The sequence below is a fragment of the Natrix helvetica genome, assembly GCF_964273705.1.
Source record: "Natrix helvetica genome assembly, chromosome: Z".
NCBI lineage: Eukaryota > Metazoa > Chordata > Lepidosauria > Squamata > Natricidae > Natrix > Natrix helvetica.
In genome coordinates this window covers 122,184,803-122,203,110 of record NC_138554.1, presented here as the reverse complement: position 1 = coordinate 122,203,110, position 18,308 = coordinate 122,184,803, and the positions used below count along the sequence as shown (strand labels likewise).

The following is an 18,308-nucleotide window of genomic DNA, read 5'->3' as shown; positions in this document are numbered from 1 at the left end:
TCTCTGGGGATACGCTCGCTCAGCTCTTTGGGAATTTTCTCTCTGGGTAAACACTTGTGGATTTCTCTCTGGGCGCCTTTTTTGATTTCGCCAAGCCCCTGGGTTGGGCTTCTGTTGGCGGTACATGGGTGGTTGCCTTGAGGCAGGGGCTTCGCTCCGGCACACTCGTGCGATGTGCCCCAGTTTGTCGCAGTGCGAACAAACAACGTTCCTGAACCGACAGGTAGACCGGGGGTGATTCCCTCCGCAGCTTGCGCAGGGCGGCAAACGGGATCCGGGTCTCCCCCCAGGTCTCACGTGACTGCTCCACATCAGGTGACTTTCCTCGAGCTCGGAATCCCTGAAATCTGGAATGGTGTCCTCGTAGTGGACTCTGGTGTGTCTTGGCGCTGGCTGGCCTGTGTTGAATCCGCGTTGAATGGTCTCCGCTGATCTGTCTGCTGCTTCTGAAGCTCTTGCCTCGTCGAGTACAATCTGTAGGCTTAAATTGGTTTTGGCTAACAGCCGTTTTTGTAGGGAAATGTCTCTCAGTCCGCTAACGAGTCGATCCATAATCTGCTCATCCAGGTCTCGGAATCCACAATGTGTGGCTGCTTTTCGTAGGGCTGCAACGTACTGGTTGATAGATTCTCCCGCCTTCTGGTTCCTCGTGTTGAATGCTTGGCGGCAAACATGGCGGGAAGGTTTTGGCGCGTAATGAGTCTGTAGAGCCTGTTGCAACGCCGCCCATGATACTGCCTGTATCGGAGTAGGCGCGGTGAGGTCTCTGGCCGTGTTGAAGACTTCTTTTCCGCAGTAGCCGAGGAAGATGTTTTTCTTCCGGGCGTCGGTGATCCCCGTGTATTCGTTCGCTTCGAGAAAACACTCGAAACGAATCATGAAGGCTTCCCATTCGTCGTTCTCTGGGTCGAATGGAGCGGGGGGAGTGTGCATCACCATCTTCTCTCGCTTGAATTTGCCGCGCTGTGGTGACCTGAGATGGCTGCCGGAATTTCTGCCGAATTCCTAGGCTGGATCAAATCCGGAGATTCTGGAGGTAGTGTTCTTCGTCCTATCTGTCTCTCAATCCCATCCTCGTCGCCAATGTTAGATCTGGGCAACGAGAGAACAGACTGCGGACACGAAGTGACTTAACAGCTCTTTATTAGTAGTAGTAGTGATCCAGCTTGCTCTGTGGCTGGAGGGTTCCCCTTTTATAGTACTCGGGTACGCCTCTCGACCAATCAGAGCGATACCTGTTTCCCGCTGTAGCAGCGGACCAGAGAGGAGACTTCCTCAGATATATGTTGATATCTAACAAAAATACTTTTGATAGCAATCTACGCTCCTAATGATAACCAAGATGAATTCTATAGAAAACTACACAGGAAAATAATTGACTTGGACTACACTAACATCTGTATGATGGGAGACTTTAATGGAATTGTAGATCAGAATATGGACTATAAAACACAAAAAACAACAAAATTAAATAGAAAGCCTCTTCCAAAATTCTTCTTCAAAATGATTGATGAAATAGACCTCCAAGGTCACTTCCATCTCTGTTATTCTATATTTTTTTCTATATCAATTTTGTTCAGTTTACAGACTGCCAAATAATATTAACAGAACCAAACAGATTTCAAGAAGAATTGCCTCATATTTTAATTATAAATAAAACAAGAATTATCATATATATATATATATATATATATATATATATACATACCAGTGGTATTATCTGGTTCCATAGCCTGGATTTCTTCTTGTAGTTCCAGATTTGATTCCAAATGTTCTAATAAAAGCTTCTTCCATGCACGTAGTTTATGCAGTTTTATTTCTACAAACAATAATGTTTTACAGTTATTTTGGAAAATTGTTTCATATGTTTATATTCAAAATCTCCAGTTAAAAACTTCATTTCTCACATACTTTTATTATGCCTATATTTACCATTATGTGATCAAATCAAGGCTGATTACAAGAAATAAAAAACTAAAGTAACACAATTTCAAAATGCCTTCCTCTGTAACATCTATGGAGATTCTCAATTATTCAGATTATGTTTATCCAAAACATGCTTCCTCTGTGACCACCAATATTCACAGCAAAAACATTTTTAAAAAACCATGTAATTAGAAAGAAAAAAGGATTAACAAATAAACCTCTATTTGCATTCAATTTGCATTGGCACTCAAATGTTTTTTTTAATAATAAAACTTTTTTCAAAACCTCCAAAAAATTCAATGAGGAAGCCAACCACAACTCAGTGGGTAATCTGATGTTGATGTCAAATAATATATTCGGTATATTAACTTCTTGTATGTTAGGGCTCTAAGCATCTTCTCCACAGATGATCTTACACTATAGGCTGAATTTAGTCCAGAGAAATAATATTAAAGATAAGTAAAACGGAAACATACAGAGATTTATAAGCACTTGTGTCAGGAAAGTTATTGGTAAACAAAGGAGTTAATTCAGCCCACAAGTTACACTGCTAAAGTGGTCTGCTTCCATCAGCAGCTGAGTCATCAAATTCTGGACTAAATGCAGCTTGGATCATCTTCAAAAGTATCCCCACATGGTATTACAATACTCCAATCATGTGATAATAAAAGCATGAATCTCTGCAATTAGGGCTTTCCAATCTCACAAAGCTTCAAGTGGCATACCAACTAAACCTGGGCAAAAGCTCTCCAAGCCGGTGCCTCCATCTGCTGATCAAGAAGGAGCTTCAGGCTAGGAGAACCACCCTACCACTAATCATAGATATCTTGCCTCCAAGGAAATATGACCCAATTTCAAATGAATTTAAAATAACGGGAAAAAGTCAGCTGTCTCTATTGGGGAAGAGAAAAAGATCAAACTTATTTTGAATTTTAGGTACAAAGGGGGTAGATTGGAATAATTTATTCACTTGAAAGATTACTCTTATATTAATTCTGAGAACTTTCAAGTAATGTTCATAAACGTTGGCTTCTTCAACAATTTTATTTGCAATACCTACACTAGTCAATTCTCTGCAACTACAAGAGGTATCTTTTGGTGTATCAAAACCCGATGAGAGAATTTATGAAAGACACCATCCTACTACTTTAAGAAATACTCTTGTAATTCTAGCCATTTTATTTCAATGCAGCTTGTCTAGAGGATTCTACATTATTTGTGCCAGCGGAAAAATTACATTTGTTTAAATTGAATAAAACTCATGGAACCACGAGTTGTACTGACTTCTGAAAATCAGAATCCAAATGACCTTACAAGATGTAGTCTTTGTTATCTATGAGGCTTTATCAACAATATAAGTAACTTTATCTACAAAAATATTTTGCAAACATGCAGCAATGGCTTTAAGGAGGTTCTTTCTGCTGACTCCTCTTCAAAAGGGAATAAGCCTGTTGGATGAGAATCTAAGGACTAAATTAGAGTGGCATACAGAACAGTAAAGACTACCTGATACATACTTTATTCCATGCTGCTGCCATTGAAAAAATATGCAGGTGCTGACATATAGGCATTTATTTTCCACTTACCTTCAGACCTTCTCATTAAGGCTTCTTCTGAAGCACCATCTTCTATTTTTTGTATATCATATACAGTTGCCTCTAGTTCTACACTTAAACGTCTTCTTTGCTCATTTAGTTCTTGTAGTGTATGTGCTAAAAATAATTTCAGGCCAAATCAAAACAATAATATATATTCTGCAATAACTACCTTAAGTATAACTGCATACAATATTATTTAGCTATTTTATTCTAGATGGATTTATATAATACTTTCTGAATACATATCTGATTTATACATTTCTAACTAATTTGTAAAACAGCATAAATAGTGATTCAATAATTTATTTCACATCTGTGGAAGCCACTTCAGTTAAATATTAATATTCAAATTTTGTAAAGGTATTATTACCAAAAGAATACATATTTTGATAAACAGAGATGTCTTTTCAAAACTCCAGCTTCCAAAATAATTAACTCCATCTTTTGAGCCATCCAAAAACAAGCAGTCATCTTTGTAGGCATTCACATAAGTACTGTAGTTCAAGATATTACCAGAAAAGATGTGAGATCTGTTTGCTTATTACCCTTATTCAGTTATATTTTTAAGCAATATTATTGCTCAAAGAATTAAATAATCCTGCTGCTATTTTAGTACAATTACCTTAAAGTTATTATTTTGTTTCATTTGTAGTTAATATTTTTATACTGTAATTAATAAGGAATTTCCTGCATTTTTAAGAAATCAAGTGCTGATTTTATTATTCTGCAATATTTGCAAAATTATAGAATGCAAGGTTGCAATCTTATGGAAATTATATAATCTACTAAAACAGCATCCCTCACAGATGACTAAGGCAAAATGTTCCATTATACATAGCTTTATCATCAGATTCTTTTATGATATCCAACTAGTCTACTTACTTGTGATTTCAGCCCATTATTTCTTATGCTGAAAACCTCTGAACAACATTGCTCCACTTTTTATATGATAATAATTTGGCTACTTGAAGTTAATTATTTGTTCCTTTCTACATTCCTATTTTCCCAACTAAACAGATCCAACACAACTAAATATTTCTAATCATTTTTTTCCTTCCAATTCCATTTTCATCCTGGTTGCTAAATTTGCATTAGGAAATATAGGCAGTGAACTAATCTCAAGATTCATTATAGAAGATTTGAGATGATGTTTTTCCACATTCAAAATGTTTAATCAAAACAGCAACTAAATGGGCACTGCCACTAAATATAAGGCATAGCAATTTTTGTATACACTACAATCTTAAATATTTGCCCATTTTATAATACACTCCTAAGTGAAATACTACTCTATACATAAAATTTGAATAATCAAGAAATGGGAGAAGGAGATGGACCACAAAATAAAAACTAATTCCATAATTTTCTAATTTCTAAGAAGAGTTAAATGTGGACTGGAAATAAAAGCCATTAAAATTTTATTTTTGAAATAATAACTGCTGCAACTAAAGTCGATTCATTCAATTTGCACTCACTGAATATTTTTCTCTAATAATATAAATTGTCTTACTCCGGAAAACATCAAAATTGTGTTTCAAGTCTGTTTGCCTAGGTTTCTATTATACATCTGTTTGACACCAGTTGATAACATCTCTTTTATTTAATTATCTAGGGAGCAGATAACTGTTAAATAAAAAACATCAAAGATAAACATATTTCTCTAAAAGTAGTAAAATTTGGTTACATTATTTGTAAGCTTCACCCACAAATCAACCAACTACCCTCTTAAGAGATAAGATTTTCCGAGTAGCACAGTTTTTTGCAGTTCTGCTGGTATTATTGAAGGAAGCTGCAAATTCTTGATGTATTTTATAAAATTCTTGGACATGGTACCAAGTGCCCCGATGACAATCGGTATCACTGTTACATGTTTCATCCATAATCACAAAGTTTTGATGGCCAGATCGCAATATTTCGTGATTTTTTCCAGTTCTTTTTCTTCGACTCTGGCGTCTCCTGGTAACGCAATATCAATAAATTGTGTTTTGGTTTTTGACAACTGTGATATCTGGCATGCTGTGTTCCAAATGATCATTCATCTGTATTATTATTATTATTATTATTATTATTATTATTATTATTATTATTATTATTATTATTATTATTATTATTATTATTATTATTATTATTATTATTATTATTATTATTATTATTGCATCAACAGAATTGTATCACAGTGGCCAGTTGTTTCGCCGGATTTGGCATTGATTACTAGTCGGGCCCCACCCAGGGGCCTAGGACGTCGTAACGTATTTTCGTAATATGTGTGCAGATCCAAGCAGTGCAGCCTTTTGCATTTGACTGATGGTGATTTTGTCAATTTTTAACTGTTTTAAATGTAATTCCAGTGCTTTTGGAATAGCACCCAGTGTGCCGATTACCACTGGAATTACCACTGCTGGTTTGTGCCATAATCATTGAATTTCAATTTTTAAGTCCTGGTATTTTGTGATTTTTTCATATTCCTTATCGGCGACCCTGCTATCACCTGGTATTGCAATGTCTATGATTGTAACCTTATTTTTCTCAACCAGTGTGATGTCTGGTGTATTATGCGCCAGTATTTTATCCGTTTGTATGCGAAAATCCCACAAGATCTTGACCATCTGATTTTCGGTGACTTTTTCAGGCCTATGTTCCCACCAGTTTGTTGTTGTTTTAATATTATAATTTTTGCACAAATTCCAGTGGATCATTTGTGCCACTGAATTGTGCCGCAATTTATAATCAGTCTGCGCGATTTTTTTTACAGCAGCTGAGTATGTGGTCAACAGTTTCATCAACTTCTTTGCAGAGTCTGCATTTGGCATCATCAGTGGATTTTTCAATTTTGGCCTTAATGGCATTTGTTCGGATAGCTTGTTCTTGCACAGCCAGGATTAGTGGCTCTGTTTCTTTCTTTAATCTACCTGTTGTTAACCATAACCAAGTTTTTTCACTGTCCACTTTATCTTTTATTTTTTTCCAGAAATTGGCCATGCAATGCTTTGTTCTGCCAACTCTCCATTCTTGATTTTATCACATCTTTTCTGCATTCTTGTTTCGTCTGTTGGGCCTTCAGTAGATTTTTGTTCTTTACTTCGATTAATAGATGTTCGTGACTTTCTTTAAATAATCAGCCAGTGCGTGTTTTTCTTCTTCAACTATTTGCTTCACTTGTAATAATCCTCAGCCACCTGATTTTCAGGGCAGGTATAGTCTATCAGTGTCACCGCTTGGATGTAAACTGTGGTGCGTTGTCATTAGTTTCCTGGTTTTTCAGTCCAAAATGTCCAAATCAGCTTGTTAACTATACCAGCTGTGCATCTTATAACTGGTATTGCCCAGGTGTTTATGACCTTGATTGTATTTCCACCATTTAATTTAGATTTCAAAATTTTCCTAACTCTGTTGGTGTACTCTCTCCTGACAATAGTACTTCTCCATGTTTGATGTTATCCAACTGCAGAATGCCTAAGTATTTGTAGGCTTCATTTTCATTGCATTTAATTAGTTGGTCATTGGGCATTTCAATTCCCTCACATGCAGTGATTTTGCCCTTTTTATGGATACAGTGGCGCATTTTCCCATGCCAAACTGCATTGATATTAACCATTCCATAGTTCTCATTCCCTATTACCAACTCAGTTCTCCATTGTTTCATCGCCTTTTCAGTGAAGGATGTAATATTTTTGCTAATGCCAGTTGTTTCTAAGCATTTTATGATCCAACTATGTGACAATGAGTCAAATGCCTTTTTATAATCAATCCAGACATATTCAAGTTTGTTTTTCTTTTCTTACAATTTTTTAATATCATTTTATCAATCAGGAGCTGATCTTTTGTGCCCCTGCTCCTTCTTTTATTGCCTTTTTGCTCTACTGGCAAGATGATTATATTATTATTATTATTATTATTATTATTATTATTATTATTATTATTATTATTATTATTTCATCAACAGAAATTATTATTATACGATTGTATCACAGCGGCCAGTTGATTCGCCGGATTTGGCATTGATTACTAGTCAGGCCCCACCCAGGGGCCTAGGACGTCGTAACGTATTTTCGTAATATACGTGCAGATCCAAGCAGTGCAGCTTTTTGCATTTGACTGATGGTGATTTTGTCAAGTTTTAACTGTTTTAAATGTAATTCCAGTGCTTTTGGAATAGCACCCAGTGTGCTGATTACCACTGGAATTACCACTGCTGGTTTGTGCCATAATCGTTTGATTTCAATTTTTAAGTCCTGGTATTTCGCGACTTTTTCATGTTCCTTCTCCTCAACCCTGCTATCACCTGGTATTGCGATTTCTGATTGTAACCTTATTTTTCTCAACCAGTGTGATGTCTGGTGTGTTATGCGCTAGTATTTTGTCTGTTTGTATACGAAAATCCCACAGGATCTTGACCATCTGATTTTCGGTGACTTTTTCAGGCTTATGTTCCCACCAGTTTGTTGTTGTTTTAATATTATAATTTTTGCACAAATTCCAGTGGATCATTTGTGCTACTGAATTGTGCCGCAATTTATAATCAGTTTGCGCGATTTTTTTACAGCAGATTTTTTTTACATTATTATTATTATTGCATCAACAGAATTGTATCACAGCGGTCAGTTGTTTCACCGGATTTGGCATTGATTACTAGTCGGGCCCCACCCAGGGGCCTAGGACGTCGTAACGTATTTTCGTAATATGTGTGCGGATCCAAGCAGTGCAGCCTTTTGCATTTGACTGATGGTGATTTTGTCAATTTTTAACTGTTTTAAATGTAATTCCAGTGCTTTTGGAATAGCACCCAGTGTGCCGATTACCACTGGAATTACCACTGCTGGTTTGTGCCATAATCGTTGAATTTCAATTTTTAAGTCCTGGTATTTTGCGATTTTTTCATATTCCTTCTCGGCGACCCTGCTATCACCTGGTATTGCGATGTCTATGATAGTATTATTATTATTATTATTATTATTATTATTATTATTATTATTATTATTATTATTATTATTATTATTATTATTATTATGTTAATCTTTGGTGAGATTCACAGCCTTTGGGGCTGGTTGGTAGCTCAACAGCTCGAGTCCTAACCAAGGACCTGGGAACTGTTAAGGTAACGTTGGAGGATGTAAGCTGTTCCAAGTAGGGTGGTTTTTTGTAGAGTCAGAATGTTCAAGTCCGAGAAATTTAGAATTTCCAAATAGCGAGGTAGTGCTTTAGGTATTGCTCCAAGGGCTCCAATTACAATTGGGACAACACACAATTTCTTTTTCCACAGTCGTTCAACTTCAATTTGCAAGTCCCGGTGTTTTGTGATTTTTTTTCTTGCTGCTTATCTCAATTCGCTTATCACCAGGTATTGCAATTATTATTGCATGGTTAATCTTTGGTGAGATTCACAGCCTTTGGGGCTGGTTGGTAGCTCAACAGCTCGAGTCCTAACCAAGGACCTGGGAACTGTTAAGGTAACGTCAAAGGATATAAGCTGTTCCAAGTAGGGCGGTTTTTTGATGATGATGATGATGATGATGATGATGATGATGATGATGATTAATCACACAGTCATCCAGATGTTCAGTTTGGGTTTGGCATTTTTGTCTACCTATCGAGTCCTTACCAAGGACCTGGGAACAGCAAATCTGGATGTTTGATGGTGTTACAGATATCATCGTAGGATGTAAGCAGTTCCAAGTAAAGCAGCCTTCTGCAATTGACAGATGGCAAATTTGTCAATGCCTATGGTATTCAAGTGGTGCTCCACTTGTTTTGCGACTGCACCCATGTGCCTATTACTATTGGTACCACCCTTGCTTGCTTTTGGCATAGTTGTTCTAGTTCTATTTGTAGGTCTTTGTATTTTGTTATCTTCCCTAGTTCTTTCTCTTCTATTCTGCTGTCTCCAGGCACTGCCACATCCACTATCCAGACTTTTTAAATCTTTTTTATCGATAGTCCCTGGTGTTATGTGGCAGATGCCTGTCTCTCTGGTTTCTCAAGTCTCAGAACAATTTAACTTCTTCATTTTCTATGACTTTCTCTATTTTATGGCCCCACCAGTTCTTGTTTACAGGCAAATGGTATTTCTTGCAGATCTTCCAATGCACCATAGTTGCTACTTTGTCATGCCTCCGCTTGTAGTCAGTTTGTGCAATCTTCTTGGAGCAGCTTACCAGGTGGTCCACTCTTTCTTTAGCTTCTTTGCATAGGCGGCACTTACTATCTGTTGCTGTCTTCTCAATTCTGGCTTGGTATATTTTTGTCCTTAAGGCTGGGTCTCATGCAGCCAGAATTAATCCCTTAGTCTCTTTCTTTAACTTTCCTGCTCTTAGCCATTGCCAGGTCTTGTTAATATCTGCTTTCCATGCTATTTTTTTTAATGTACTGGCCTGAGTTATTCAGTATTGCTGACAGAGGAAACAGTGCAATGACAAATAGTAGTGATGATAGTGAATCTCCTTGAAATATTCCTCTATTGGTAGTCTCTCATCATTGACCTTCAATTGTGCCATCAAATTTGCACAAAGTTTCTGATGTTTCTACTGACTCCTGTTATTTCTAGGTACTTGATTATCCAGTCATGTGGCAGAGAGTTGAATGCCCTTTTGTATTATTGTTGTTGTTGTTGTTGTTGTTTATTATTATTATTATTATTATTATTATTATTATTATTATTATTATTATTATTATTATTATTATTATTATTATTATTATTATTATTATTATTATTATTATTGATATTATTATTGATATTATTATATACTTTATATATAGCCCCCCTATTTTTCTTGGCAGGTACAACCTGTCGATTTCACTTCGTGGATGTAAAGGTACATATTCAAAAGTTTGCGTGTTTTCCGATCCACGTTTTCCACTTCAGCCAGAGTCCAGTTAATGATTCCAGCTGAGTAGCGTATCACTGGAACTGCCCATGTATTAATGGCTTTAATTATGTTTCCAGGATTCAGCTTTGATTTTAATATTTTGTGGACCCTCCTGATGTATTCCTTTTGCGTTGACTCTTTGACTTTTCCATTCAAGATCTTATCTGCTTCCAATATGCCTAGGTACTTGTAACCATCATCCTTTGCTAATGCTTTCACTATATTTCCATTTCCCAGTTCTATTCCTTCTGTTTTTTTTCATTTCTAGTGTTTATTCCATTTTTATTCAATTTTCCATTATTATTATTATTATTATTATTATTATTATTATTATTATTATTATTATTATTATTATGTGGTTAATCTTTGGTGAGATTCATAGCCTTTGGGGCTGGTTGGTAGCTCAACAGCTCGAGTCCTAACCAAGGACCTAGGAACAGTTAAGTAACATCGGAGGATATAATTATTAATATAATTATATAAATAGAAATAATATATAAAGATATAAAATAATATAAAATAATATAAAATAATATATAAAGATATATAAAATATATAATATATAAAGATATGATGATGATGATGATGATGATGATAACAACAACAACAACAACAACAACAACTGCTTTAATCCTCTTCTCTAAGCAATTTATAGCAAAAAGACCAAATGTAATACATCTAACAAACAATTTTTATTTACAAACAATGAAAGTATGAAAAACACTACATACATACCACTGACAGTGCCTGGTTGACTAATTTCAAGAGTTTCAGCTTCTTTTAATTCTTTCTTCTTAGATTCCAAATTTTCTAGCAAGTGTTCTTTCTTCTCAGATAGTAAATGTAATTCTTCTTCTGGAAAAAAAAACATTTTTATAATGAGCAATTGAAAAAATAGTTTAAAATGTCCTCACTGTTCATGGTATTGTATCACAATAAAACAAACAAGTTTGATTGTTCTATTTAAAGAAATAATATTTTTTTAAAAAAAACCAAAACAAACCATAAAATGGGAAATGTATTATTACCTGCCAAGATCCATAAGAGATTACATATTACTTTATCAATGTATGTCCCATGGAAAGCAAATAATAATACAACTATTCAAAAAGAGAGTATGGAAAAAACACAATTTGTATGTCTTTATAACTACATATTACCAGAATTAGTACTCTGGTTGGTTACCAAATGAGCTACGGCTCTTAAAGACGGAATCTGATTTATTAAAATTATACCTGCTCACAGTTTTGAAATTATTTTATTTAGAATCATGCCATTGTTATGGCCATCAATGTTCTAATACCAATATCAGATAAACTGATTTGGCATCAGAGAGTATGCAGCATGAAAAGAAATAGAACAGAGGGAATTTCCTCTCAGGTGGAGTCACAGCATGTAACAAAGAATCCGCCAATCAGTGCCACTGTCACTGCACTCTTAGACTAACCATACATGGTTTATCCAATTTTTATGGAACATCCAGTTGGCCAGATTTAAAACATTGCAGTTTTTTTACAAGTTCCCCTTTTTTCAGTTCTGATCTATAGTTACACTTTTGCAATAAATGTAGATGGTGTTTCAAAGGGAGCAGAGCTTTCATAAAGCATTTTTCTAGTTTAATGCACATTTAATTCAAACACGTTCACTTTTGAAGAAAAATTAACGAATGGTTTTCCTACAGTAGCCTCTGTAAGATTGCTCTTATCTTTTTTCACCTCATAGGCTTTATTTTTAAGTGTTCTACCACTGGTAATCATAGTGAATCATAGTGTTCTACCATGGGTCATCACACCGCTGATTATAGAGGGCTGTAAAGCACAATGAAGTGATATATACATCTAAGTGCTCTTGCTCTTGCTACTATAAAGCTATACTTACTGGCATGTGTTAAAGCAGCACTGATGGGTTAAAGAAAAGAAAAGAAGAACATATGATAAATATATTTTCAATGGGCAGACATAAGTAGAGTAACTTGTCTTTGGGAGAAACTATTAGAAGATAATTCTTAATACAGAATTTCACACCCAAAAATGTGAAAGTCATCCTTTTCAGAAGATGACTAAATAATGAGAAGATTAGATTTCAAGGTCAGTCTTTAACAGATAATAACTTCTGAAATTAATGCAGATTTTTGAAGGTATCTTTGGATGTAGTAAACCCTTGAAAATCCAATACAAATGATGTCTCTTTCCAATAGGAGGAAACAGTGAGACAATAACAATAGCAACATCATTGCTATCATCATCAATATCATTTCATTTGATTATGTATGGAGTTTGCAAAAGGGTAACAAAAATTGTTAAGTGTGTTTGGAAAGATGTTTAATAGAAATCTAATTGAAGGAATATAAGAGGTAATAGTGTGCAAAATTTGAAAACAATATGAGAAGTGGTAAACAAAGAACTCTCTGAATTGATAACATCAAATCTGATACAAAATTGAACATACAGCAATTGAAAGAAGCTGTGTTTGACAGGGTAGCATCGGGAGCACTTGCCTATAAAATCATCAAGAGTTGAACACAACTAAATAATTAAAACTAGCGAAGTATATTATTCACTATCTTTCAACTAGCATTTGTACATCTTAAATTTCTCTAGTCATTTTCATTACCTTTAGCAAATATTTTACTTAATAAACTGAACATATTTCTTATAAAAGCTAAATAATCTGTTGTCTACTTGCCACTGGGTCTTATTACAATAATTGTTTCTGAAGAGCTTTTTGGTATTTCATGTATTTCTTGTATATCTTGTAGAGTTGCTTCTAGATATTCAGTCAAATACCTATTTTTTGTAGTAAGGTCTTGTAGTTTAAAATCTACAAAATAAATAGAGGACAATTTATTAGTAAAATGTAATACTAAAATTCTGAATATTACTAAAATAGTTTATGTTTAACTATTATATTAAATTAAATGCTGAGTTCATTTCTATTGTGCATAACCTATTTTATACATATAGATTATATGTATGTATTGAATGTACATATGATTGAATTTTAGCCTACTTCATTTATATTGTTTTATACAATAAAGCACTAATTCATACAACAATTATTTATTTTTAAGTTCATATTGTATTATTTGGCTCTAGCCTTTTGCTCCCAAAATGGTTCATTTTTTGTGAAAACAGCATTTTTTGCCTCCTGAAACCCCGCCCCCTTCACCAAAGTGGCCATGCATAGCCTTTAGGAGGCTTATAGAGTGCTCCTGAATGCTGGGGGGGGGGGGCAAGATTGAGTTAAAAAATGGCCCGTTTTTCACTCATTTTTGCCCCCCCAGCCCCCAGGAGCACTCTAGAAGTCTCCTAAAGACTATGCATGGCCACTTTGGTGAAGGGGGCGGGGTTTCAGGAGGCAAAAAAATGCTGCAATCAGTGTATATGACGCACCCAGATTTTCAGCCTCTTTTTTAAGGGAAAATGGGCGTTGGTACTTACCTGATACGCTCATTCTCACTGCAGGTGGAAACAGCAGTCACGTAGGATTTACTCTGTCCAGTAACCAATAGGCTGAGTCTACAGATTATAAAGCCTTCCTCCTTGCTGCTCTTCCCCATCTTTTAGACGAAGACTGATGTAGACTGACATGTAGTTGATATGGAGAAGGAGAATATGGGAAACCAAGAAAAGGAAGAAAAAGGACCGACCTAATCCTAATGAAGGAGAACCTTGACCAATCCTAAAGAAGGAGAACCTTGACTGGAATAGGGCGGTCGCGGAGGATGGGAATATGAAGATATGCCTCCATGAAGTCCACCGAGGAGAGGAAGTCGCCCTTGCGGACGCTCTCCAGGATGGACTGCAGGGAGTGCATCTTGAACCGTCGATAAAGAACATATCGGTTCAAGATTTGCAGATCCAGAATTGGTCTCCATTCCCCCTAAGGCCTTTGGGACCACAAAAACAGCCGGGAGTAAAAACCCTGACGTTCCTGGCCCTTGGGAACAGCCTGGATGGCTCTGATTTGAATATGGTAAATGGCCTGTTCCACCAACTGTCTCTTGAGACTGTCGTGAGATACTGGGTGGGGGACAAAATGCCTCGGGGGAATAGAGAGAAACTCCAGGGTCAGACCCCATCTGATGGTCTGCAAGACCCAAGCATCTGTTGTTATGTCCTCCCATCGGTCCGCAAACATGTCAGTTGGCCCCGCTATCGGAAGATCCTCCAGACAGTCACTTCTGACGTCTGTAGGATTGGTTGAAGCCCCCCTAAAGGATTTCCTAGGAGGATATCGTTGGAAGGTCCTATTGGACCTATCCTGCTGTTGGTAGGATCCCTGCCTAGAGAGTGACTGACGCTGTGGACAGGGGTTGGAGAAACCCCCGTCCTGCCCTCGAAAGGGCTGGCATCTATAGAAGGTAGAGGAATTTCTATTGTCCGCCTTGCAGAAAGTCGATTGGAGGACCTTACATTTGTCCTTTGACTCCACTAACAAGGGTTCTAAAGGGGCCCCAAACAGACTACCCCCCCAAGAAGGGAGATGAAGCCAGATGCCACTTGTGTCTGGCATCAGCTTGCCAATTTTGTAGCCATAGTAGTCGCCTGGAGATGACCGTAGAGGTAATGGCTTTAGAGGAAAAGCGGGCTGCGTTAAGTGCAACATCTGCAGAAAACTCGAGAGCTGCTTTCAATTTGTTTAAATTCCTGTGGACCCTGGTGTATTTGTTTGGGATACTGCTCTGAAGTTGCTTTAGCCAAAGGAGAGATCTGCTAAAAAATGAGGAAGAAGTGGAAGCCCTAATAGCCCAGGCAGAGGCATGGTGACCTTTGACAAGCGTTTGTTCCAAACGCTTGCCTTCAGGCTTAAGCGAATCCTCAGGGGCACTGACACCTACATTAGGAGAGGCCAGAGCTACCACAGGCTCTGGCCTCTGGAAGGTTGATGGCTGGAAGGTCTAGAGCCTTAGCTAAGGCAGGCCCTACATTATACAGGCACTTATCAAGCAAATTAGGAAGAGGACCGGTGCCCAGAGAGGCCCATTGCTTTTGAACTACATTCATGAAACTCCTAGGAGAAGGAACTACCTTCTTCTCAACCGTAGGTTCTAGGAAAAGAGGATCCTCAGAATCCCCAGTGTCAGAGGCTGCAGGCTTAGGATCTGGGGTAGGCTTAAAACCAGCAATCTTCTTTGCCTTGAACAGCAAGGAGCAGAACAGAGCTGGTTTGAACAATCCTACAAATGCTGGCTGATCAGGGGCCAGATCCTCGTCCTCAGAGAGGTCAGAATCTCAGAGAAGTCAGAATCTCTGCTGTGGCAGACCTAGAAGGCTCAGCAGTATCCTTACTAGAAGAGTGTTTCTTTTTACTTTTGGATTTAGACACCCCCCCACCCACCCCCGATTTAGATTTAGAACTGTGGCTGAAGGATTTCTTACGTTTGAGGCCTGCAGCTATCCCCTTTTCAATGGCAGAAGAGATAATGGCAGCTACATCAGGGGTAATAGCAGGAGTAGTAGCAGGGGTTGGTTCAAACCCCAAAAGTCCCAGGGAAGAGGAAGCCTGAACTGCCACTAGGGAAGGGCCTGCATCCTCTGTTGGCTTCAAAATGGTGTCTGCTGCTCTTCGCGCCAAAATTAACTGTCAATACCTCTGCTGGCTTGAAAGCACACCTGCTGCAATCTCTGAGGAAAACAGCGATTTTCCTGCGAGCTTTGTAGCCCCGGAGCTGTATTCCTGACAACAACCGCAGGGTTACCACTCTTGGGCTTGTCACCGGGGCAACCTCCAGCACTCTGCACAAAAGTTAGAAGCGTCGGAGCCACTCTGCTGTTAATATGAGCCTCCGACGATCGCTGATGGGAAAAAAGCCTCCATTGCTTTAAAATGGCCGTCCCAGCCGCGCGGCTAGCTCCGTGGCAAGGGACAAGGCTCCCTGCCAAATATACACACTCCTCCCTGCCTGCAAGATCTTAAGAAATGGCAGGGATTGAAATATAAAGTTTTAGAATAGCCATCAGTAAGAAAGAACAATATAATCAGAAATACAACTACACATCCAGCCAGAACTGGCTGAGTCTAAAAACTGGGGAAGAGCAGCAAGGAGGAAGGCTTTATAATCTGTAGACTCAGCCTATTGGTTACTGGACAGAGTAAACCCTACATGACTGCTGTCTCCACCAATCAAGGAGAAAGGTGTGTCTTATACTCCGAAAAATATGATATATAGTCTAAGAGAGAGAAGGGGGAGCGAGGGAGGGAAAGAGGGAAGAGAGAGAGAGAGAGGGAGACAGGAGGAGAGAGAGAGAGAATATATAGCACACTATCGTGTGTGCATGCATACTCACCCACGTGCATGTATGACTGACCCCCTGTGCATGCATGAGCTACACCCTCATGTGCATGCGCCAGCAGCACCCCCACCATGCATGCATGAGCAACACCCCACCATGCATGTGTGAGCGACACCCCATGAGGGTGTGTGTGGAATTTTCACCCTCCCCAGGCTCCGGAGGCTTTCCTTTTGCTCCTAATTTTCATTTTTTATCTCTCTTCAGGGGGTATTTCCTTTTATTATTAAAGAAATAACTTTTTGCAATGATGTTGGCTCACCTATTAATTCTCCTTGTCACTCTGAAGCTGTAATTTCAATGTACCACCTTCACTGATCAGTTTGCTAATTTTAATTTTTTATTACTAATAGTTTTTTTGTTGTAATTATTTTTTTCATATGTCCAATTTTCTGTTTATTTTTCATTAACTGTTGATTTTACTTACAATTATTTATTCATAATTATTGCTTCTATTTTGAACAAGTGAACAATTTAAAATCAGCATTATTTGTATTTGGTTTTGGATTCATTAGTTTGTCAAACATGTACAAGATAGCAAGTATAAATATAAATATGGATATAAATGAAAGAAATGAATATAAATAGATGGGGATAGTAGAACAGGTTTAGGCTTATACACTTATGCACGCCCCCTTTATGGACCTCTTAGGAATGTGGTTAGGTCCACGGTAAACAGTTTAATGTTGAAGCTTTGAGGGTTAGAGGCTGTGAACAATCTATTAATTTCAGATTACAGTTATCACAGATAGAAAAAAAAACCCAGAAAATATACCACAGGTACTATCTGGTTGGACAGCTGCAAGAACCTGAACTTCCAGCAGCTCTTTTTGATTGACTGCCAAATCCTCCAGTATGTCAAACTTCTTTTCTAACAATTCATGTAGATTTTTCTCTGCAAAATTAAGGGATTTTAAATAAGAAATACTGTTCACAAAAAAAGCTTATTAAAAAATAAATTATTTAATGGAAATTTCAAATACTACATTTATCATTACAATGTAAAATAATTAACAGACAAGTGAATATATAATAAAGTAAGACTCTCTTACATTATTTTAATGCAAATACATTTGCATCATTAAAAAAAATGGCAACAGAAAATATGAAGGACAGTTTTTAAAATCAAATAGACAGGAATTTGCTAAATTAAAAAATACTGACTAACCTGTAAAAGATAGAAATGTAGTTTTTTGAGCTCATGACAAAAATATTCATAGAATATTCTAATCAGACATACAATCATCATTATTGAACACAGAGAATCTGAACAATAAATTCTAGGCAGTAGCAATCATTTAGGTGTTTTAAATTATGACAAGAAACTAATTGATAGCCACTGTACTTTTTTTAGATTTGATGTAAAGGAGTATCAGGACCTCTTATAATAATCATATTCTGGATGTTACAGGGTCTAGAGTATTAGTCAATGTGCAGCATATTATTCAATGCCCGTAGATAATACTGCACAGCCTATATGAGGCATTCTGAGTCATAAACATGATCATGATTGCTTTACTGGCTTCAGTCAAATTTTAGTTACCCACTTTGCCCTGGGACCCACAAAGAAGCACTATTCACAGCAGAAAGATTCTTTCAAATATTAATCAGTAAAGTTTTGATTAGGA

At 37.1% G+C, this 18,308-nt stretch overlaps 1 protein-coding gene across 11 annotated transcripts in view; it reads right to left on the bottom strand.

The window, feature by feature from the left end:
• Positions 1–18,308, bottom strand: part of CCDC7 (coiled-coil domain containing 7) — a 301,313-nt gene that overhangs the window by 77,984 nt on the left and 205,021 nt on the right. For 10 of the 11 annotated variants that reach the window (XM_081970140.1, XM_081970145.1, XM_081970146.1 and 7 more), the window contains 5 exons: positions 17,456–17,575; positions 13,073–13,207; positions 11,123–11,242; positions 3,513–3,638; positions 1,709–1,819 (listed from right to left, as the gene is read on the bottom strand). In XM_081970140.1, the coding sequence (XP_081826266.1) occupies positions 1,709–1,819; positions 3,513–3,638; positions 11,123–11,242; positions 13,073–13,207; positions 17,456–17,575 (612 nt within the window). The remainder of the gene's footprint in view (positions 1–1,708; positions 1,820–3,512; positions 3,639–11,122; positions 11,243–13,072; positions 13,208–17,455; positions 17,576–18,308) is intronic. The other variant, XM_081970141.1, reaches the window with a different exon arrangement.